This window comes from Manacus candei, unplaced genomic scaffold (genome assembly GCF_025592945.1).
Source record: "Manacus candei isolate 608988 ecotype Guabito, Panama unplaced genomic scaffold, ASM2559294v1 h1tg000033l, whole genome shotgun sequence".
NCBI lineage: Eukaryota > Metazoa > Chordata > Aves > Passeriformes > Pipridae > Manacus > Manacus candei.
This window is the reverse complement of record NW_026138081.1, coordinates 6872757-6896194: the sequence shown is the minus strand read 5'-3', so window position 1 is coordinate 6896194 and position 23438 is coordinate 6872757. Positions and strand designations below refer to the sequence as shown.

Here is a 23438-nt window from a genome sequence, read left to right as displayed (position 1 = left end):
GAGTCAACATGCTACCATGGAGAGTAAAGATCATTTCAACATCATTTGCTATTCAGATAGTTATTATTATGTTACTGACCCTGAAACAGACACCACCCAACAGCAAAAACCTCAAGATCACCCTTAATGCAACTAAGGAGGCATGCATTCTTGTTTACAGTATTATTTTGGCAACCTTACACAGTCAAGTCTTCAAAAAAAGATTGGCCCTCAGTCGTAAAAAAAAATCTAAACTCGGTTACTGTTAATGCTGCCGAGCACACACGTACATTCACGCTGCAGTGAGGAACACTAGAGGAACTGCAAACACACTGGATCATGTGGATAGGAATCACAAAGACACATTATCACAAGAATCCAGTTAGCTGTCTGCACAAATATTTGCATTTCTCATTGGACTGTACAGACTACCTTACAACCTACAGTCCTGTATCTTCATCGCAAATGCTTTCCAACAAGGCAACCATGAGTCAAAAACTAAGCAGGCTGTCTTGAGAAAGAGAGTTACAGTAAGCAAAATTCTGATACGTACAACAGATCTGTATCACTGTGTTCATGCTTTCCTCAAGGCATGAGCACAATGGCAGCACTGAACACACAAGGAACCAGAAAAAAGTTTTGCAGAAGACAGATGTGCCTTCCATACATGTACAAGAGTAAGCCACTAATGACAGTCTTAAATACTAGAAGTAAAAGCTAGTATCAGTACTCTACCATAATAGTAGGTACTTTGAAAGAGCTAAAAAATCACAAGAGAATTATGTAGGAAAACTTTATTCCCCCAGACTCTGGAAACAACTATGAGAGATAAATGTATATAGTGGACTGGAAAAGATGAAAAAGAAACCCAAATGTATTTGATAACACCTTTGAACATCAGAACTTATTTATTCTGGTCTAAGAACATATGTATAATCCTATCACATAATTAATTCAAAACCACACTTAGAACTACATCCATTACATGAGGTGTGTGATGATGGCATTCATTAATTGGCCTCAAAGGGCTTTTATCAACACCTCATTAGGCAAAACAATGAACACTCCTGTGACAAAAGATCTAAGATGGTAGAAGAAAGAAGAGAGTGAATGCAAGCATTCTTCCAACAGTTCAATAAAGATTTTATGTAATATAATAAACATAAAACCTCCCCTTTCTCTTAGACTCCATATGCCTAAGAACACATTTCCTTCCTGTCATTCTTGAATTTTTAAAACTGCATAGGCAAAGAAAGGCAGCAAAGATGTATGCCATTTTATTTTTATAAAAACTATTTATTGTCTCTTCAGACTATCTGCACATCAGCTGACATTCATCTAGAATCTGAAATTCGGATGGTATGGAAAGGAACAGAACTCCCTTATCTGCCTTGGTATCACTATTTGAAACTTTCGCACACATGCACAAAAACAGCCAACAGAAAAGGCACAAAATTAAGATATTTAAGGCTCTCAGTCCTTATCTATATGGCAAGCTGACAGACAGACAGACAAGATTCAAAGGTGTTTAGGGCAGATGGTACAGCAATAAGCTACTGGGTCTGAGGTGGTTCTAAATAGGCTACAACAGTGTTACACCATCAAAGGTACACAAGATGTTAAGGAGTGGTCTGTAAAACAAAGAACAATTGGGGAAGTAATTATCCAGGCTGCCTGTAGGTGCACTCCCTTCTCTCACTCTGATAAGCACTTTATCTGAGCCACCATTTTGGAGAAGCAAATGAAAAAAAGCCGAGGGACTAAGAGGTGAAACAATTCATTGAATTAAAAGATGCTGAAACATACTGTACTCAGTGGATGTTACATATGCACACAAGAGAAATTGGTTGGAAGACGCACCCAAGATGCTACAGTGAAGGGAACCGCATAGCACATTCTTTTCTGTCAGGAGCTACAGAACACACTAGAAATGTAGATACTCTTACAACAGTCAGAGGGGCCTCTGACATCCAATCTCTAAACAAGTAGAAACCAAAGGTTAGGCATGAAAAGTTAGAAGATGCTAAGCTGGATCAAGGTAGAATACGCTTGTAAACATCTTGGGAACGGTATCTTGAACTTCTCTGCAGATTGTCCTACTACTATGGCAGTACAATTCAGTGATCAGTGTCTGATACATTCACTGCTGTCTCAGTATTCTATATGGTGAACTTCAGATTTCCCCACTTTATTCAAACGTGTAAGTAGGGAACTAAATAGTCCTGAGATATTTTTAAAACTTCTGTTGCTTGCGGAAGTATTATCTCAAGTGAAACTGAATGCAAGCAGCATTCTTGACAGCTGCATTTTAACTGGCAGCTCTTTAAGCAAGAGTGTAATTTGAGTGAATATTACAGTGGTCACGAAAATACCAGAGAAAGAAAAGCAGTGATCAACTGGCCTGATGTCAGTGAAAATACTGAAACAGTGAAATCTTTAGCCCCCAAAATGATGGATTTGTGTCAGGTCTCTGCATGTAGTCAATTTAGACTATGTCTGTGCAAGCAAGCAGAGCAATGCAACAGGAGCAAGTCTGTTAAACAAAACTGAGTTGAGACCCTAATGTCGACACTACATGTTTTGGGATGGTTCACCCATTTGCATGTAAGGGTGCATTTTGTAATATATTTTCCTCCAAAAGGAATCTAGCTCATCCACTGAAGTAGTGCAAACCAATGTGAAATAAAAGTTTCCCAAGTGATGATGATGACTGCGAGACTTCCTTCAAGAGCACACCCTTGATCCGAGTTAACACAGTAAAGTAGGTGCACATGTTATTAAGCCTTGGGCCATTTTTGTAAGCTTACTCTACACGGACCCAGCTCAGAAACAGCCGAAGCTACTAACTAAAGCAAGTGTCACATAAATACAGCTACAATATTCCAGGTTCAACTTTGCCCCAGAAGGAGTTCAGTTGCTTTCATACACTGCTCTTCTGAGCTAATAAGTCCTGGAGGAACCAAGCACCATGCAGAGTCAGCTGCACCAATCTTCTGAAACTTGAAGAGAGTACAGGGCTATCCATATGGTTCTAAGGTTTGGTAAAATCCACTGGGACTTGTTAATTCTGTCTTGGTGCAATCCCTGTTGGGACAGAGCTCTGTCCACTAGGAGCACATTGGCTCTGACGCACAGCAAAGCAAGTGCGCAGGGCTGCCCTGAGTGCTGGACTCAACGGTCTGAGACTACACAGAACTCACAATTACTATGAAACAAGGGTCAACATCATTCAGACATTGCTGCCCTGTTCTTCTTTATTATCTCTGACTCCCAAAAGTTCCAATAAAAGGGGACTGAGATTGTACTGGTCTGGCTGCACTGTTAATGTAGTAATTTCTTCTTAAACCATAATATTCTTTAAGTCTTCTGTTTTATTGACTGACTTTACTTTTTAAATAAAGGAGTGAAGAGATATGTCATAAACAGAATGTAAGTTTAATAAAAATCACTGCTAACTAATGTATTTTAAACTGACAACTTTATCTCAGGGCAGCATAATTCTACCAGCGTCACAGGGTTAATATTCTAAGGATATTCTTACTTAAAAACTTGCAAAACATATTCACCATTTTCAAAACAGTTAAGTTCCCCATGAAACACACAATTACAATACTTACTGCTGTTATACTAAACAAAGTTAAAATTAACTGTAAAAACCCTCAAGTCTTAATGCATAAACAAACTTCATATGTTATAAGAATACATAACGAAGTATAAGAGCAGTGACAGTATGGCTGACACAGTTTGATTTCACTTTATCTGATTTTACTTCAATATTTTCACAAAATATCTGTGCAGGATGGCCCCACAAATAAGGGAGCAGTAAGTGCAAAACTCACTTGAAATGTTGTTGGTTTGTTTGTTTTTTTTTTAAATGAACTACAGTCCGGCTTTGATTAAGCTATTAACATTTAGATTATTCCAAGAGTGCCTGCTAAAATCCACATCTATGGTAACTGTGTAACACAACGCTATTTAGTAACACACTAAAGAGCTGTTACACCAAGACATTTGATTGGTATGTCCATATTACTATGTTTCATTGAAATGTCCCTACAGAAAGGCTTTCACACATAAAAATGTTTTTAATGCTTTTTAAGAATTAGAGTAATTGCTATTAAGAATTGTACAATGTTTTCACATTTGATTCTAATGTCAATACCTAGACAGCAACAGAGTGAATAATCACTTCCTCTAATGTATGACAAAGTATTTTACCCATTTTGTGTCATGAAAGGTGCAGCTGAGCAACAAAAGCACTTTCAGAAGCAACTGGCAAAAACATATGCCATAAACCAATCTTTTACAGTCAGTACTATCAAATAAACTTTTGCATCAGTCTCTATGTGATATGCAGATATTTAAGCCACTTAAAAATAGTCTCCTAGTTTGTCAGTCAATGAAGGTGCTGTTTATATTACTGCTTGTCACCAAAAAAAAAAACTCCCTAAAAGAAAAACCATCTATTTCAAGCCAACTGGTTTTCCCAGTAAAAAGGACTGCTTTCTCAGACTCTACAGTTTTCTCCAAAATTGCCTGCAAGCTAAGTAAGGATTAAATGTTAAACACAACAGACACAGGGAGAGATAAAACATATCATAGATTTCCTAAGTATATATATCTTTCTGAAAAAAAAACCCTCTCGTATTTGCTCAAGCTCATTTTTCAGAGGTGATCTAGAAAGTATTCAGGAACTGCCACGGGATAGTAGCATCCCAAACTGTTATTATGAAGCAACACGTTTATCCAAACCAAAGGCTCAGTCCAAAAGCTCTTTACCTAGGATCCATTAAGTATGTCATCAGTACTTTAAGATATTTGATTTAGGTCCTAGTTCTGTGTCTCTGCACCCATATAAAGCCCCATTCAGTCAAATAAGTGACTCTCCATTCTAACTTGGCTATTAACTCTTCCCAAAACACAAACCTGGCTGTGGCATTACAATGTTTATGTGAATAGGCACTCAGAGGCAGAGAAGCAGAGAAATGGGAAGCACTCTGTACAATGCCACTCCTTTACTGGGAAAGTAAGAAACAGTCCTGTTCTTCCTTCTAATTTGCTGTGAACCACCTCCATAAATGCTAATGCAATACCTGAAGCAATGATTTTCTGCCACAAAAAAAAAAAAAAAGTAAAAATCCGTGTGCCTGCATTTTAATTGGAATGGACTGAGAACTATCCAACTTTGAAATTTCACTTCCTGTAAGCCCGTTTAAGAACTACTGTTGGGAAAAAAAAAAAGTTAGCTGCGTTCAGGACGTTCCTCGGGTTTAAACAAAACCCTACTTTCCTTCAGGTAGACAAAGGTCTTCTTCTACAGTGGAAAAACACATAATGAGAAAAACATGCAGTGGGCACATACAAATGTTATGACATGGCTGAATCACTCTTGATTCCTTTATGCACGAGCTGCTAACACGTGTTTTAGGAACACCCCCCACGTCCACACTAAGGACAATAACTTCTCTGTCGCGATACCGTCGAAAACCGTTCCATCGCGTGAGCCGTTTCCCCACCGCGGAAAAGTAAAAATCCCACTCACAGCCGAAGGCGGCCCGGCCGGAGTAGGGAACGGCGTGGGGCGCCGGCAAAGCTCAGCGCAGGGCCTGATCCCGAGCCTGCGATGGGCTCCCCCCCGGCCCCCGCGGGGCCGCTCCCGCCCCGCCCGCCGTGGCCGGCTCCGGGCCGGCGGAAGGAACTCCCACGCGTCCCAGCGGCAGAGGAAGGAACAGGCCCCGCAGGCACCGCCTCGAGGCCGCTCGCCCGTTCCACGCCCCGACCAGGCCCGAGCCGCCTCCCCAGCGAGCGCCCGCCGCGGCCGAGTGGCCCCGGCCGCGCCTCCGCCCAGCGGGCGGCGGAGGCGCCACCGCCGCTTGCCCTCCGGCCCTCCCTCATGCCCCTGCATCCCGCCGCCTCTTACCCCTCGCTGCGGAGCGGGATCCGCGGGATGGCGCGGGAGGCGCTGGGCCGGCTGAGGCCCCGCTAGGCCGCGAACACACCGCGCCGAGCCGCTGCCGCCGCGCCGCGCGAGGTCATGTGACCCGCCCCTTCCGCCAGCGGTCCGGCATGCACCGCGCCGCGCCACCACAGAGGCGGCTGTGCCAGAGCGCCCTCCCGCGCGCCCAGGCTGTAACGCGGCCGACCATAGAGCGGCGGAGAATAAAAGGATGGGGGAGGGAAAGGGCAGGCGGGTGGCTGCCATCTTTGGTGCGGCCAGGAGGAGTGGGGCCGGGACTCGGCCCCGAGCTCCGCCATGTTGAGGTCAAGCGGCGCCACTCGGGGATGGGGCGGCTGGAGGCCCTGGAAAGCCTCGGGAAAGCCGCCGGCTGCGGGTGTCACCGACTCCACGGCTTTCTGCCCGTCCTACTGGACCACTTGGCCAGGCTGAGCTGCGACCCGATTGTGACGGGCTGCACCGCAGGCACAGCCGCGTGGTAAATACTCCCCTTGCTTTTAAGCAGGCTGTTAATACGGAGAGAACACGTGTTTTAGCCGTGTTCAGCAAATTTTAAGGGCCTAGAAAGCTACAACGAAAAGAAGTCTTACAGCTAGTAGATGTAAAGATACAGAATGATAGAATAGCTTGGGTTGAAAAGGACCTTAAAGGTCATCTAGTCCAGCCCCTCTGCAATGAGCAGGGACGTTTTCAACTAGATCACATTGCTCAGAGCCCCATCCCAATCTGACCTTGAATGTTTCCAGGGATGCAGCATCCACCACCTCTCTGGACAACCTGGGTCACTGTCTCACCACCCTCACTGTGAAAAGACAACGCAGAAAGAATGCCTTGCAGAATTTACCACCTAAGGAGTCTTTCTGCTGTGCCTTTTGCAACCGGACATGCCTGTCTGTATTGGCCTTTTTAGCCACCAGCGCGCTCGTGACAAACGTGGGTAGAGACCTTTCCCTAATCTTCGTTCCCAAAGCCCAGCCATGATGAGACTAAAGGTACCCTCCTTTAAAACCATTGTCCTATTGCTGCAGTCCTTGCTAAAAAGCATGTCCCCATCTTTCTTGCACCCTTTAGGTACTGGAAGGCTGTTATAACTTCTCTCTGCATCCTTCTCTTCTCCAGGCTGAACAGCCCCAGTTTTCTTAGCCTTTCTTCATAGAAGAAGTGCTCCAGCCTTCTGATCATTTTTGTGGCCCTCCTCTGGACTTGCTGCAATAGGTCAATGTCTTTCTTCTACTGGGACCCCAGAGCTGGATGCAGAACTGCAGGTGGAGCCAGAGCAGAGTAGAGGGGCAGAATCCCCTCCCTCAGCCTGCTGGCCACACTGCTTTTGGTGCAGCTCAGGATATGGTTGGCTTTCATGGAAGGCTCTATCTGCTGAAAAAAGCTAAGGATTTACAGAGCAAGAGGAGCAAACACCAGTGTCTTAAGCAGCTGTAAGCTCATCAGAAAGATGTCACTGTGCTGTTGGGCCTAGCCATGGTCTATGACTGTTGTTTTCCCTGACCTACTTCCAGCATTTAGACTACAATAAAAGACAATTTAAAATGTACAATTTCCCTCCACATTATGTGTGAGACAGTAATTGCTGGAGTCACACCAATGATGGCAAGGATTTGCAAAAGGAAAGAGGAAGTGACTGTGAATGAAAGGAAGGCAATCTCACAGATGATTATAAAGTAGACAACGAAATAAACATATGTGCATAAAGCTGTTTAAAAAATCTGTATTACATTTTCCCCTGTTCAAAAGTGCTCAGAAGACTAGAGTTGAATGACAAAATCTCTTCCACCTGTAATGGCAAGAAAAACATTTGAAGCAGACTGACTTCTTCAGTACAAAGCAGATTAAAACTATCTGGCTAATGTCATACATGCTACTGAACAGTCAGCAACTGAGGTCCTGTTCATCACCTTGCATTACAAGATGATGATGTGTAAGGGTAAATATTCTAGCAGTAGCATATTTAGGAAATACTGCAAGTTTGAATGCAATTCCTTCCCCCAATCAGAAACAACCTTTTTACTTTCTATTAATTACAGCTTATTCCAAGCAGCCTGCATATCTCCCTTTAACTAACACAAACTTAATAACTGCAATACTGACTACTATTAATATTGAAAATAATTTATAAGCATATCTAGAAAAACCAAGGAAAAGAGAAAGGGCATAACGAAAATCTTCAGTCTTCTGTTTCTATGCTCTTGTCTCAGACTGAAACTTTTGCCTGCTTGAAAAAGAAATGTGAAACACAAACTCACTTGCACTGCTGCAATAAGCTTGTATTTACAGGAAACATTGCAAAGGCTTTCCTAGTGTACATGTTCATCTGTTTTGTTTAGCCAAATAGCCTCCAGGATCCTTCCTAATCAAGGAAGAACAGCATCAGAAGCACCCAGCAAATGTAGCTATTTTCACATCTCTCCCCTTTCTGCTATAAAATTTTGGAATTACCTACCACTAAACCTATCCATGTTATCTGTTTACCCTTCAGTTATGAAACTGAGATCCCTTTCCAGAGACTGACTGCACTTCACTTTATTCAGTTCCTTGCTGCAAACTTGTGCTGGTTTAAAGGTAAACCAGCAGGGGAAATGAACTCAACCCAAAAGAGAGATTATAAGTCAGAATAACAATTTAATAAAATAATATAATAAGTACGATTATACAGACAAACAATTGGTTTTAAGCCACAAAACCCAAATGTATAACCCAGCACCCTGGGGCATGAACAGAGTGGTGTCCTTTGGGCCCCCTGAGTCCAAAGTAAAAGGAGTTGGTGAGAGTGCTGTTGCAGTCTGGTCAAGTGTGGTGATTGCAGTCCGGTCGAGAGTGATGGTTGCAGCCTGGTTGAAAGGTGGTGGTTGCAGTCCAGTCGAGAGTGGTGGTCTGCAGTTTGGTTGAGAGCGGTGATCTGCAGTCTTCCTCTGGATCCCAAGAGTGGTTCCAAAAGTTCCAAGACTCCAAGATTATATATTCTCCAGTTCAGGCAGGAATGCCCAGTACTTGTCTCAGGGCGGGGAGTTCCACAAAGGGTGTGAGGACAGGAGGCACCCTCCTATCTCACAGGCCTCTTAACAGCTAGTTTATAGCCTGAGGAGTCAGGCTGCTCTGGGCAGAGGGTGTAAATGCTCTATCGATAACAGTTTCTGGGAAATGGCACAGAAGGCTATAGAATACACAGTTCTGGGTTATACCCATACACCCATGAACTAGTCCCAGCTGTTCTAACTAGGACAAAACTCCAGAGTTTCATGCTCAAGCCAATGAAGAAGAGTGCAGTATATGGCTTTTAGTATTGAGGCGAAAATGAAAAGAGGTGCTTTTTATGTCTACAAATTGTTTTGCATTTCAAGCATCAGAGATCATCCCAAACATGGTAAGCAGCACCTCAGGGTACAGGGGTCATGTTGTTTCTAGACTATGCACTATATATGCCTTTCAACATTATAAATGTTTTCTGGGTGAACGGTTCACAGTTCCAGAATGGTGTGTGAAAAGGATCTGCCACAGTGGAGAAGGATAGTGTCTTTATAACACTGTGACTAATCACTTGGATCTTTATTGCCTATGTGCTTTAATCAGTGCAGGTTTCTCTCTCTTCAGCATATGCTATGGTACGCTAATGGAAATCAGTAAAATTTGTTTTGAAGGAACAGACTGAGTTGATTTTTGACGTATAACAAAACCAAATCTGTGGTTATAAGGAGGGCAATTAAAAAGAGAAATTAAATCTACTCTTCCTATTCCAGGAGGAGCAGCGCTGCAGTTTTACTAAGAGAAAGAAGTAGGAAACACTGGGTGATGAAGGTTTAGGCTTTATGCAGAAAGTAATAACTACTTTGTACATTTTGTAATATTTTCAACAGAGCAGGCTTCAGGTGTACTTTTTTAGCACCACAAAATTAATAATCACATTCTTCTATTCTTCCTCATACTCTTTAATAACTCCCTCTATCACATTACGAGTCTAAATAGAGCCACTTAGAGGAGTATCCCTTAGATGCCAGACTCAGTGATTGCAATCCTTGGCCCCTTGTGAAAAGCACTGTGAGATTAAAAAGTTTCTATCTCATATGTATTCATTATATACACTTTTTAGGATTTTTTTCACTCCAAAGACATTTAGTTCAGCAATACTGTATTCCACAGATGTCGGTCTATTTTGTTAATCTTTTTGTTTAATCTTTTATGCATAATACTGAGTGAAAATACATTATCATAACAGTATGGAAGAGAACAGAGAAGAGAGTTACTGTGCCAACCTTCATTCATTCATCATCACTAAACTGCATAGGAGAGAAACAGTTAAATCATGTAGATGCCTACACAAATATATATAGTAGAATCTAGTAGAACAAAAGTATTTAGAGCACGGTGCTTATATGGTTGTGCCAAGGTTGTGGGTTTGGTCCCTGTATGGGCCAGAGTTGGACTCAATAGTTCTGGGTCCCTTCCAACTCAGAATATTCTGTGAATATTCTGTGATACTTCAGCAATACACTTGAATTCTGGGAGGGCGTCAGTCACTCCTAGTGTTAGGAACTTCACCAGTGCCTCATTTTTGTGGTAATTAGACCTGCTGACTTAGTTTTGTGAAATGACAGTAGTTCAACTTAGAAAAGGTAAACTTGCAACCACTGCCTTCTACATGGATATCCAGTTATGTAATTTGGCTCCCTCTTGAAATTATTTGTCTATAACCAAAGCAGGGGACCAAAGAAGGGGCACTTTATAGCTGCCTGTCAGTGGTTATCAACATGAAAAGTCCACTGAAGGGAAACGGCCCATGTCCTTCCTCTGGTGAGGTAACCATTAGCATTTGATCCATGCATCCAGCCAAAAATTCTTGCTACTTTAGAAGAGAAATTCCCTGTGCACTGGCTATACTATAACAAAAATACTGTTGCATATTATCTAAATCATATACTTTCATATACACGTACAGCCAATGAAAAAATAACTCATCATTTTCTTGTAGCATCATACCTATTCCAGCCAGTACCATGAGCCAAAAGCTCACTGGAGCCATTACTGGCCAAGGTTATTTCCTCACCGTGCAGTTCCATTGACCATTTCTGTCTGGCATCCACAACCCATTCCCACAGCTCCAGTTTGTGATTGTGAATCTGCCATATTTTGGCAGGTGTGTGCCTCTATTTCAGATGTGCATTCTTTTCCAGCTAAATAAATGGCAGCAGTTCACACATTGGTTGAGGCTACTGTCATGAAAAAATATAAAAAAAGGTCACAATGACAGTGGTCGGTGGCTCTCCTTGTCAAGACTTCGTTTAAACCCAGGAGAGCTGGGCGCCAAGTGGACACCGCGATCTATTCATCTGCCAAACCTGGAGGCCTGGGAGCAGCCGCTTGGTTGTTCTCCGTGCAGTGGCAGTAAAGAGCTTCGCTCTCAAACCCTGCTGGGGCCTATTTACACTCCTCCGGCGCAGCTCCTCGGGGGACCCAGACAGGTGCGAGGCGGAGATGGAAAACAAAACGAGGGCAGCAGAAAACCCCGGGGCCATGGCAAGGGCCGGAGGTACCGCCTGCCCACCGCGGGCACTGCACCGCGGGTACGGCAACCGCGGCGGGGCCGGGGCGCTGCGGCCCCCCGACTACAGCTCCCGGCGTGCCAGCGCCGCCCCGCCTCCTGCCGCCGCCTTCCCGTCTCCGCGGTGAGAAAATAACCCCGAAGTTCCCCGCGATCAGCTGATCCCGGCTGACAACGAGGGGAGCAGGCGGAGCGGGCGCGGGTCCTGCCCGGCCCTGCCCTGCTCGGTCCCCCCGGGCGCCCCGACTGCATGGTCGGCCCCTGGGGGAGGAGAACCGGGACACCCCCCCCGGGCGCGGAGGGGACGGGGGGGAGGAGGAAGCGGCGGCCGGGACCTGAGTCCTTAGTCACCGGGTGCCGGCGGGAGGAAGGGGAAGAAAGGTGGCCGCCGGCTTGTAAACAATAGCCCGGCTCGCGGCGCCCCGCGCCTCGCCGCCTTTGTTCGCAGCCCCGGCGCGGCTCCCCGCCCGCTGCCGCCGCTCGGCGAGGGGAACCCGGGGGCTCCCTCGCTCCCTCCGGCCGGCGCGGCGCCGAGCGCAGCCCCAGGTAGGCGCGGGCGGGGGGAGGCGCCGGCCGGCACCGCCGTTACGTAACCGCGGGCGGGTCGCGGGGTCCGCCCGGCGCCCCCGGGGGCGGCCGAGCCACAAGTGCGGCCGCCGCGGGGCAGCGCCCGCCCGGCGCCGGGGCTGCGGGGCCGGCCGGCAGAGGGGGTCATCCTGGAGCGAGGGGCGTCCGCGCCGGCTGGAGGAGGGGAGGCGGCCCGGGGCCGGTGCCCCGCGCGGCCCGGAGGCAGCAGGTCTAGACAAAGGCGGCGGCGGGGTGCGCAGGCTGCCCTCGGCGGGCGCTGGGCTCGGGGCTCTGGCAACTTGGGGCGCTGGCAACTTGGGGCGCTGAGGAAGAGGGAGAAAATCCGTCTTCTGACAAGCCTGGCCGCGGTAGCAATCGTCTTCCAGCGTTACTAGAAGGAGCGCACGAAGAGAGCGGATTTTTGTTTATCCGGCGAAGCACATCAGGAAATTCCCAGCAAATAAATACTGTGAACTCTCTGAAGGAGGAGCTTAGCTGGGGAGTGAAAGCAGAGAATTTTCTAGTCTTGACACGGTCCTTTTGTGTGTGTGTGTACATGTATATGTATATGCACTTGTGTGTTTCTGATGCCTTTTTTGTCTCTGTCAGCAGCTGTTCCTCCGATCTCTGCTTCGGGGAAATACTTGCTTGCTGTACCTGCTGAAGTGCACCAGGCTGGGTTTTGTTTTTCTCATCGCTGAAAATATGTGAGACAGCTAAGCAGAGAAAGAATGTACACTGGCATTTGGGTATAGTAATACATGAAACCAGCCATGCTGTTTAAGTTTATTTTGGAGAAAGAAAACTTCATTAACACTTAAAAAGACTCTTCCCGTGAGGCAGGTCAGTGTTTGAAGCTTACAGAAACATATATATTAATTATTTAAAATTAAGTACAGACAACACTCCTCTTGTGTTTCTTTCCTTTATGAAAATACTAAATTTGCAACTGACTTTTACACATATCATTGTTTGAAACAGAAACAGGAGGGAAAAACATTGCTTTAAAGAAATCTGAAGATGAGTGCCCACACGCAAACTGCAGAGAAGGGACAGAACACGACACTCCTGTGCCAGGAAAGCTATGTTTGCAGTGGGACAGATGAAGCAATCTTTGAGTGTGATGAGTGCAGGAGCCTACAGTGCCAGCGTTGTGAAGAAGAGCTGCATCAGCCAGAAAGGTTACGGAACCACGAACGGACCCGTATAAGACCCGGCCATGTCCCATACTGTGACTCCTGCAAAGGTGCCAATGGGAACATAATGCATGCCAGTATGACGGGCTCGAGGCAAGTAGCAGCAGTGAGGTGCCAGGTGTGCAAAATCAACCTCTGTGTGGAGTGTCAGAAGAGAACACATGCTGGGGGGAACAGAAGGAAGCACCCTGTCACTGTGTACCATGCTGGCAAAGCCCAAGAACAGGAAGAGGAGGAGGGGATGGATGAAGAGACCAAGAGAAGGAAGATGACAGAGAAAGTAGTGAGTTTCCTCTTAGTGGATGAAACTGAGGAGATTCAGGTAAGAACTGTGGTTTGTTTGAACAGGCAAGATCCTTTAGTTTCTATCTTAATCTAACAGGCTGCTGTGATGCATCGTTAGTATGTGAAGTGTAACTGGCAGCAGTGGTAGCAAAACAATGGCCAGTTAAGTGCCTTGGAGCATCTTGGGCTAAAAAGACATAGCACCTTGGAGTGAGTGGCCTTGCTCGTGAGTTCCTCAAAGGGTCAAGTTCGTTAAACCTTAGGTGTGGCAAGGGCCTCTTCTAAGAGGCTTGGTAAGCAAAGCTGGTGGAAGAATTGACTGTACTGAGACACACACAATTAAGATAAGAGGTGTTTGTGCAGGATGCTGATCATTCCTGAACAGAATTGTATGGACAGTATGGCAGTATATCCTGCAAATGGGAGTACTGGCAGCCAATCTCCTACCGTATAACTAGGAGAGGGCACTGTACCAAGCAGTGCTAATGCAAGACTAAAGCTCCTTGCTGTCCTCCTTTAGTACCAGTAAATCTATCTGATTTTTAGAAATAGAACAAAGTAGAAATAAGTGTCCCGAGTGTGCCATCCAAGTCCTACAGATATCATGGTTAAACTATATTGCTTGTCACAAATACTGTTACATGTTAGCCTTTTGGTGAAAGAGGGGGAAATTGCCAGCAATTTGGGGTAGACCTGCTGATAAAAATGATAGAAACTATTTGACTAGGAACAGCTGCTCATGAGGCACTATTTTAGAGTGTCTGGAGTTAAATATATGCAGTTAAAGAACTCTTCTGTTGGCCTCTACATTTGGTGAGCATAAGCACTTTACAAGGTAAAAATAATTTATAAATATAAAAGCAGCAACATGTGAAAGTCATGGAGCAGGTTAATTACACAAGTAAAAATTCAACTTTGTCTTCTGGCTTCCAGTTTGCATTTTTTATGTTAAACCTTGTTCAGGAGACACTGAAAGAAAATGTGTAGTCACCTGAAGATTCCATATCTGGTTGCTCTAATTTAACATATTCATGCTAACATCAGTAAAAAGAATTGTGATGATACTGTGATTGTTGGTATTGTAGTTATTTGTATCCATCTTAGTCAATGTGCCAATCATGCATTGCAAGGAAATATGACTTAAGTATCTCATAACTATTCTATACTATAGAAGAGTGTGTGTGTGTGTGTGTATATATATATACACAGTAATTATACCATAGTATAGAATAGTTGCAAAATACTTGGGTCACATATTTTGTCCATTCAGGTGTACTGATTGCCAACTCACATGGCTTTTGAAGGGGGAAGGGAGGAAAGGATGACAGTCCTTGTGGTGCACTGACATAGAAAACACACTTTGAGGGACACTAGTGACTGTAAACTGAGTGCTTGAGTTTTAGGTGTAGTAGCAGTACTAAGTTTGTGTATTTCTAAGCCCTGAGCAAACACACATTTCCTTGTAATGTATGACAGATGCAACTATTACTCTAAGATGCAGACTTTTCAATAATCCTTATCTAGCCACTAGAGAAAGCTCTGAAATGCCTTGGAACAGGGCTGTCTTGGAAAGCTGCTCACAAACTGTGACAACTGTGGTTGTACCGGTTTAAGTTATATTTATACTCGTGAATCTGTAAGCCTTATTGAGGTAGACCTTTGGCTGCCTCTTGCAAGCAAGTGCATTTGCTATTTAAATGTCATGGGCAATAAAGCCAACTTCCTTATTTGGACAGCAGTGGTCCTTTATCAGATCATAGCAATTTGGTCAGAACAGGGTTGGGTTGAAAAAGCCCTCCAAAAATGATCTTGTATCACTATCAAGATGTTGAATCTGAGCTCTTCCATCTGGAGTGATCTTCTCTTCCTCACAGCTGAATACTTCTGTGACATCTCACAGCCAGTGTCAAAGGAGTTTGAGAGTTTTTAATTAAAATATTTTCTGGCAGCTGGAATTTGAAGAGTAATATTATAGTAATGTTTCTGCTAGTGAACATGAAGATCTTTTTTTAGAGAGGCCTGTCAGATGACTAGCTAGCTTTCAAGACATCTTGTGTGGCATCTTTTGCTCTTGATAATACTGGTCAGCCAATTTAGCTATATTACATATATATATATATATATATTTATTTAAAACTTATTTTGTGCTTGTCATTATTTGGGGAGAAATCATTAAAATATTCTTTATTTAAACCAACTTTTTGTCCAAAAATACCAAAATATTAATAACTTGAAATGTGGAGATTTGGAGTTTGAGGGTATGTGTCTCTTTAAGCTTGAGTAGAAAAATAAGGATTTATCAGAATTATGGAGTCTAGTTATCTTTAACTGTCTTGTGTAATGACCTTTGGAACTTGAAAATTGTTGCATTAGTTAGGAAATAAGAGAGGAAAGTGCTGATTTGCTATCAGTGTTAGATTCTGCCATGGCAATGTTAAAAGCTACCAAAAAATACAAAATTAGGCAGAACTAGTTATGCTGCTGAATAAACATGATGGATTGAGATAATCGTATACTTGTTTACAAACCTCTAACTTGACAGTGGTTCAGTGAGATGGGGACAAAAGGCCAAAAGATTTCTTTTTTAGTTTTCTTTGGAACTTAGAGTTAAGCTCAAGCAGTTATGTTTCACCTCACTGTTCCTGTTGGCTTCTTGGAAACTAAAGAACATTTATAGCATGTAAGCAAATACCTGATCTGGTTCTAGATCCAGAAGCACTGTGGATTAATCCATAAGGAGCTGTACCTGAGCAAATTCATTTAGCTGAGAGGTGGAAATTCTGAGCTTGGGTTCAGCACTACAGTGATACAACTATGATAATTCTGAGATCTGCATAACTGTCTTTGTGCCATGTTGCACAGATGTGTTGGCCTGCTCAAAGCTTTTTGTGCTTTGCAGACATAACTATGAGCTCAGAAAACTGAGGACTTCTTGTGCTTGTTCAAATCCATTTAGTCAGGAAAGGTCCCATTTTAGACCACCACTTGTTTGTAGAGAACTGATGGTAGCCAAAGTTTGTATCTGTGAAATACAAACTTCTCTATCATGTTCATCATAACAGCACTATATCTGAGCTCCTCAAAAGGAGGTTGACTATCTCATGGTAAGAAAATGCTGTTAGGGGTTAAATCCAAGTTCGCACTGCAAGTCTGTGGAAGAACAGAGAGAGAGATTGTTCCTCATGGAGTCCTGCCCCAGCTGTCTAACACACCATGCAGTGAGTGCAGTGCTTTGTGGCTCTTGTGAGTTAGACCCCAGTCATCTTGACATACGTGACAAATTTTTTCTTCATTCTTCCAGGGGTTGTTGCCCCTCATAAGACCCTATTGACTTCTATCAGAAAACAAAACTGTTTTACAAATTGGCATCATCTGCAGTTTAGACCCTATTCTAGGGGCTTTTTCTCAAGCTGTATTATGCAGTTTCTCTTTACACAGTATTAAACTTTTGACCTTATCTATCACATATTGAAAGTTGAGGCTTCAATCAAAATGTTCTTGATAACTGCAGCATCTGTTTGTTAATGGGCTTTGACATAGTCTATCTTCTTTGCTCACTCTACTGAGAATGATATTGTGGAGATTACTTCCTCAGTCAATTGCTTTGGTATTGTCACCGCTGTCCTTACATCTTCCACATCTCCTCTTTGCTTTGTTAGACTCAAACTGTGTGCCGTCTTTTTTTATGTGTGTAAATCCCCCAACTCAATCTCCTAATCTGCTCTGTCAAGATGTCAGCTTTTCTTTCTTGTCTCTAACTTGCTGGATTCTCAAACTATCAGCTGTCACTATTGCTGCCCCTTGCACACAGGAGACACTTCCCTTAAGAACTTACAGAATCAATTAACTGATATTTTTTAAAACTCCCCTGTATCTGTGGATCTATTAAGAAAAACACAGTGAAATACAACAATAAAAACATGACTCAGGTTAGGATACTTGGTTCAAGTGCTGATACTGTCTCACTGTCCTATGTCACCTGCATCTGTCTTTGTCTCTCGTACTTATGTTTATGCAGTTTCTGGAACAGTATCCATTTTTGCTTTGTATTTATACAATACACTTGCAATAGAGCTCTTTAGCATAAAGCACAGAGTTATGTATCTGTTGTACAGTGAACTTTATTTACTACTACTTCTGAGGCAGGGGAGAAATGCTTAACAATGCATAACAACAGCTTGATATTTTTATCTTGGGGAACAGACGTTGGGAGTTCTTACCACAGGATCAGAACTTAGTTGTAGTGTCACTAGTGGCTTCTACGATAACACTTTGTCCAAAGCCCTAATTAAGGACTCAGCCCATACACTTAACAGAAGTAGAGAAAGTTTTTCATCTACCCCAGAAGATAGGAGACTTGTGGTTATTAGTAATCTGCCTTAGAGTTTACAGATCTTTGACCAGAAACTAACTCTGTCACAAGAAATTACCTAATCTATGGGTTTCAACAAAAAATAAAAGGTACTGACTTTGTAGCCTGATCTGTTTTTGGGAGATTGTGTTTTTTGGTGGGTATTTTTTTGTGCTTTGAGGTAGCACAGTCAGCTGTAAGTTTCTGGGAATTTTAATCCATGTTCTGTAAACTGAGGAGTCACAGCTAGTATATTTGCTATGGATATAAAGGAGGAGGAAAAAATGTTGAAGGATCTGAATTTTTTAGGTCAGTGTGATCTGTTGTATCAGGATATGTAATTTCTGTCCCTTGATACTGTAGCTGTGCTATTGATGAGTTTTCTTCCTCTTTGTGCTTTAGAGAAATTTCCTTCCCAAAGTATTTTTGGGAGTTTACTGTCCTACGCTTTAGGAATTTTTCTCTTAATACTTTGTTATTTTTCAGTATTCTTCCCATCCCAGTCTGTTATCAGTTCACTTACATTAAAGTGCACTGTTTTCCTGTCCTTGGAATAAAGCAGTAGAAAAACTACTTAGCAGTTGCTGGTTAGGAGTGTTCTTTCTTCCACTGGACATATACCAGTATTTTGAAGGGTATTTTTAGAAGATAAGAGAGGAGCCATTCTTTTAACAAATACACAGCTCCTTTAACAGTCTCCAGCTGGCTCTTTGCTAATTTGAACATACAAATATTGCTTTTCCCTGGAACCAGTCTTACACCTTCTTCATGATGCAGTACTCTTGGGCAGTAATTAAAGTCGAGTATTTTGCTTGCTTCCTATCTCTTTTGTCCATATGCTGACATGAATGCAGGTGTGGAAGCCAAGGAGAGCATCTCACAGGTGAGAGAAGCTGGTAACAAGCTAGTCTGGAATTACGCAGTGTTTCATTCAAGGAGTTCCTGAACTTAGTTCATTTCCTGAACTAAATAGTATTGGTGGGGAAAATGGTGTATTTTAGTGCTTCCTCCACTGTACCCCTCTTTGCACTTATCCAGTGAATCCTTTTGGGCTCCTGGGTGCTGCCAGGAGGAGAATGTAAGTGCTTTGGGGTACATTCAAGAAAGAAGAGGGGAACTGTCATTTTGCTGTCCTCCAGCCCTTCTGTCCTTTCTCTTCCACTTTCTCACTGCTGCAGGGGTCACTAGAAGTTGTTGCAGATGTTGTTGCAGTAGACTTTTGATTTTTTTTACCTGGGTTGTTAATGCCTTGCTGTAGGATCACATAAAGGCAGAAGTTTGAGTCCTTTGGTCTGCCTGTCAAAACAACCTGAAACTGGGAAAATAAACAGAGTTCCTATTTTATAGGAAGAGTGGAACTGTAATATAAGTAAGTTTGTAGATGGCCCTCTTAACAAGGACAGTGGTATAAAGTAGTGTCCACACAGGTAATCTAGCTATTCTTAGTACTGAGGAAGACAGATAGTTATAGAATGAACTTGCTCACTGACTTGCTGTCTTGTGAACAAGTCTCTTCACCTGGATGTGGTCTGGTGCTACAGATATGACATTGGGGTGATGATTGGTAGCTCTGTAGCCAAATTAACATCCGTGGGGAACTTGAAAGGTACTTAGGATACAAAATAATGATTTCTGCATCATTGTTTACTGTTCTCTTTAAGAGTTAGATGACACTGTTATGTTAGTGTTATTTTTGCAGCAGTTGCATTTATCTCAAAGACTATTGATTTTGAGTTCTTGCAAAAGTAGTTTTTCAGCAAGCAGTTTAGTGGGATCTCTAGTCTTATTTCTGCTTTCAGCAGTATCATATATCTCAGCAATCATCTACAAGGGTAACTTATTTGGTAATAGCAATATTTCAGCCAATATCGCCTCTTGGATTAGGAAGGAGTCCAATGAAATTGGGTTACATCCCATCCCCTAAAGTTTTTTTCCACCACTGTCTTAAAACTTTTGAAATAGGATCTTTCTCTTTGGGTAGAGTTGTTAAGCAGGATTTAACTGTTCTCTTCTTGCCTCTGAAAGAGTCCCATAAGAGATAGACATGGGCTTCAGACATGGGCATCCTCCATCCTTCATTGCAGGCACCTGTAGGTCCTGTTGAGACTCATGCTGTTAAGCTCTGTACAAACCCATGAAAATACTGAACCTGAATTCCTTTGCCAGAGCTGTGGGAAGGAACAGGATAAAGAGATGAAAGAGACATTTTGTTCAGGGACAGTATTGTCACGGGTATGTACATAGGCTAATAACAAATCTCAACAGAACCCAGTGAAGGCAAATAAGAAGGAAAAAAATTTCAGGTTGGGAAACACTCCTAACACAAATGCTTTCCTTTGCTTGAGCCAGACCTATACCCAGCTTGGGAAAAAGATCAAACCCGGCTGGAACTGTGGTGTTGTAATCTAACCTTAGGTCCTTGTGATGTGTCTGTCCTCTTCTCTGTTTTGCCCTCCTTGCATTGGGCGTCAGGTCCCTCAGTTTGGGCTTGAGAATCTGTAGGACTCCAGTCCTGAAAATGCTGATGTGTCTGCTGTCAGCTTGTCTTAGGTCTAGGAGATTACTGAGGGCAATAATGATTGATATATTTGTTTGCCGGATTAATGATTAATAACTTACTCCTGAATACCAGAATGTAACTACTGGTATGACATACACAATTTTATAAACGAATCTGGTGACACAGCCCTTTTGGGAAAGTTTACCAAGCTACTGTGAAACATTTACATAGTAACAAGTAACTCTTTGACCCATAGAATTAATGAAGTCTAATTTCTGAGAGGTCTACCTCCTATTATCCAATGCTTATCCACATTTTCTGTCTTTTGGGTAAGAAGCAGTATGTGTGCTATCATTTACCAGCCAGCATGCTTACTAGCTAGCAACTAGGGGTATGACTGGTTAGCTTACTGTTTTATTTTGGAGGCTGCATGGGGTGGACATGAAACATGCTGTTTCCTCAGGAACGTTATTAGAGTCTTTCTTTTCTACTTTGCTGTTTATTTTCATCAAGCTTCTAAGAAATTTAGAGGCACGTATTTATGTATCAAATATGTCTATGTAATTCCATTATGGAATTTTTTTGGGGAAGTCATCCATAACAAAAGGTATAGGAGGCAACCTAAGGTAGAAAACTATAGCTGCTTGGACTTAAAATTCAGCCTTGATTCTTCTTGAGCACCTGCTTATGATCAAAATCTTCAAAGCTGAGAGGGAGTAATGCTCTCCTCAGGTCCCTTTCAACCGGAATAAGTCTATGATCTTATAGGAAACAGGATTTAAATTACTCTAGTTTAGAGCCTGTCTCAGAACTCTATTGGTGTAAAGGGTTTCATAGCAGAGTTTCTCTTCCTTGCAGGGAGCTACCCAATTCTTTTTCTCACTTGATAACAAGAAACACTTGGGAATATCAACAAAAATTTCTCCGGGGGCAAAAGCAGGGAGTTTCTAGTTCCTTTTTTTAATAGCCTGTTGCACTTGAGTTGCTGGGGTAAGCCAGCTACACTTCTTTGCATTCATGCACTGCCTTTTCAGGAGTGATTGTGAGGAGCCCTGCAGAGGTGTGAATTTTGGTGGCAGCACTGTATTATGGTGGAGCTTATTCTTCTCAGGTTAGTCTTACAGGCTGTAGTTAAAGGAATAAATCTGTTTTATAGGTTTCTCTCTTGTTTTCAGTGTACACTGAAATTCTGACTTAATGACCAAAGGGTGGGACCTGGGGCTTTAGGTATGCACCCATAAGACTGTTGTGTGAATCTACCTCTGGATAAAGCTCAGTTTTTTAAAGTTAAAACACAGATTTAGAAGTAGCATATTAAAGAACTGGTCTGTGCTGAGCTGTGCAGATCTGACAGATCTATTCTGTTTCCAGGTTTCATGATTGATATAATACTCTGTCCTTAAGATCAGTTACCTAATATTGTCTCAGTTTTGTGTTTTAGAAGCTCAGGGCTGCTTAAAAGGTTGCAGATTTTATTTTAGCTTGTTTTGCTGTTTCTCCCTTTGATTTCAGGTGTTATTTGGAATTCTTGTAAGCATTATCTTTTTAAAGCATTTTCTGAACTGTGAGCAGAATTACTTGTATTGCCAGTGTTAAATAATCCTTTAGGGGAAATAGTATTTACTTTCTTCCACTTGATTGTTTTGACTGCTTGTACTTAAAGACTAATTTGTTTCAGATGTTTGCAATTTTATGCTGGTATACATTTGGATGTGCTGTTACAAATCTTGTAGCTTATACTTCCATTCATTGAAAACAGTGCTAAATTTATATCCTCTTTATTGATGTCATGGTTGTGTATCAGAAGATATTGTCATGTGCTGGTTGTATAATTTTAGAATCATTTAGGTTGGAAAAGAACTTCGACATCATTGAGTCCAACCATTTACTCAGCACTGCCAAATCCACCACTAAACCGTGTCCCTAAGCACCATGTCTACACACCTTTTAAGTACCTCCAGGGATGGTGACTCTGCCACTTCTCTGGGCTGCCTGTTCCCATGCCTGATAACCCTGGATTCAGAAATTTAATTGTTTATAGGATGATATCTTTCTCGATTGCAGAAAGTGTATGTTAGTTATTAAAAATACTTTGTTAAAATGAGGTCAGGCAAAGAGTAAGTTTTCAAAACACAACAACAAAAGTACCAATGTGAGTCAAAATGACAGTGTAAGACTAGCAAATGAAGGCGCTCTGATGAATACTATGCCAAGCATTCTTGATTTTTGTTTTGAGCTATTGTGTGTCGTGACACAACTCTGGCTTTGTGCACTACTTCCATGAATATTAGCAAGCCCTAAAGGGTTCATAAAGAGTTTTAAGAGGAGAAAACTGTGGTAAAAATGTCTGATGCTCTTAATGTGTTTGTTTTGCCTAGAGGCAGATTTAAAGTTGTACAAGTACAGGTCATTGGAAACCGTTCTGTTTTTTAGATTTTCTTTTCTTAAGTTTTTTAACACTTTATTGTTTTAATAACATTGTTACTAAGAAACTCATAGGCAGGAATGTCATTTTAGCAATTCTTGTTTCTTAACAAGAACTCTCTTGTTTAGCAGTTCTTGTTTCATTTTAGCAGTTCTGTTTCTAAATGGTTCCACTTGTTATTAGGGCTCAGATCTAGGAAACTTGTTATGTTAGGTATAATAGATTTCCAAATATGGGTGTTTAAAGAAGCTTCAGTCCTAAATGCTCCACAGCCACATGGTATGAGTTTTTGTGCCCTCCTTATGGAAGACTTTAGCTATCAAGTTCTGTTTTTTTCTTGTTGAAGACCTTCACCTTCAGTTCAGCTGAGCTTGGGCAAAGGGACTGCATAGGGAGCTGGATGGCAGTTGCTAAAAGCAATGTAGTTAAATCTATAAAAGAAAGCTAACCAGGATTCTACCATATGATAGAGTAAAAACTGTTCTTTTTAGAAGAGAATCTTCTAAGAGCTGTAACAAAAGTGTAAATGAGTCTCTGATACTAGAAATGGCAAAATAGGAAGGGGCTGAAGAGATATGACTCTTGTCTTAGGTTAGACATATAGTTTTCATTCTTAATTTACATTGTTGAG

At 42.5% G+C, this 23438-nt stretch overlaps 2 protein-coding genes and 1 long non-coding RNA gene across 4 annotated transcripts in view; 2 read left to right on the top strand and 1 right to left on the bottom strand.

The window, feature by feature from the left end:
* RBM25 (RNA binding motif protein 25) overlaps window positions 1-6026 on the bottom strand; it is a 32911-nt gene extending 26885 nt beyond the window's left edge. For both annotated transcript variants that reach the window (XM_051791548.1, XM_051791549.1), the window contains exon 1: window positions 5900-6026. The gene's annotated coding sequence lies outside the window, so the exon portion shown is untranslated. The remainder of the gene's footprint in view (window positions 1-5899) is intronic.
* Window positions 6027-6064: 38 nt separating this feature from the next.
* Window positions 6065-8922, top strand: LOC127472828 (uncharacterized). The gene is made up of 3 exons (XR_007905177.1): window positions 6065-6413; window positions 7055-8740; window positions 8790-8922. It is a non-coding gene; the product is annotated as an uncharacterized LOC127472828 (long non-coding RNA).
* Window positions 8923-11627: 2705 nt separating this feature from the next.
* Window positions 11628-23438, top strand: part of ZFYVE1 (zinc finger FYVE-type containing 1) — a 28749-nt gene continuing 16938 nt past the window's right edge. The window contains exons 1-3 of the mRNA XM_051791550.1: window positions 11628-12029; window positions 12663-12893; window positions 13032-13568. Coding sequence (XP_051647510.1) covers window positions 13071-13568 — 498 coding nt within the window. The 5' untranslated portion in view covers window positions 11628-12029; window positions 12663-12893; window positions 13032-13070. The remainder of the gene's footprint in view (window positions 12030-12662; window positions 12894-13031; window positions 13569-23438) is intronic.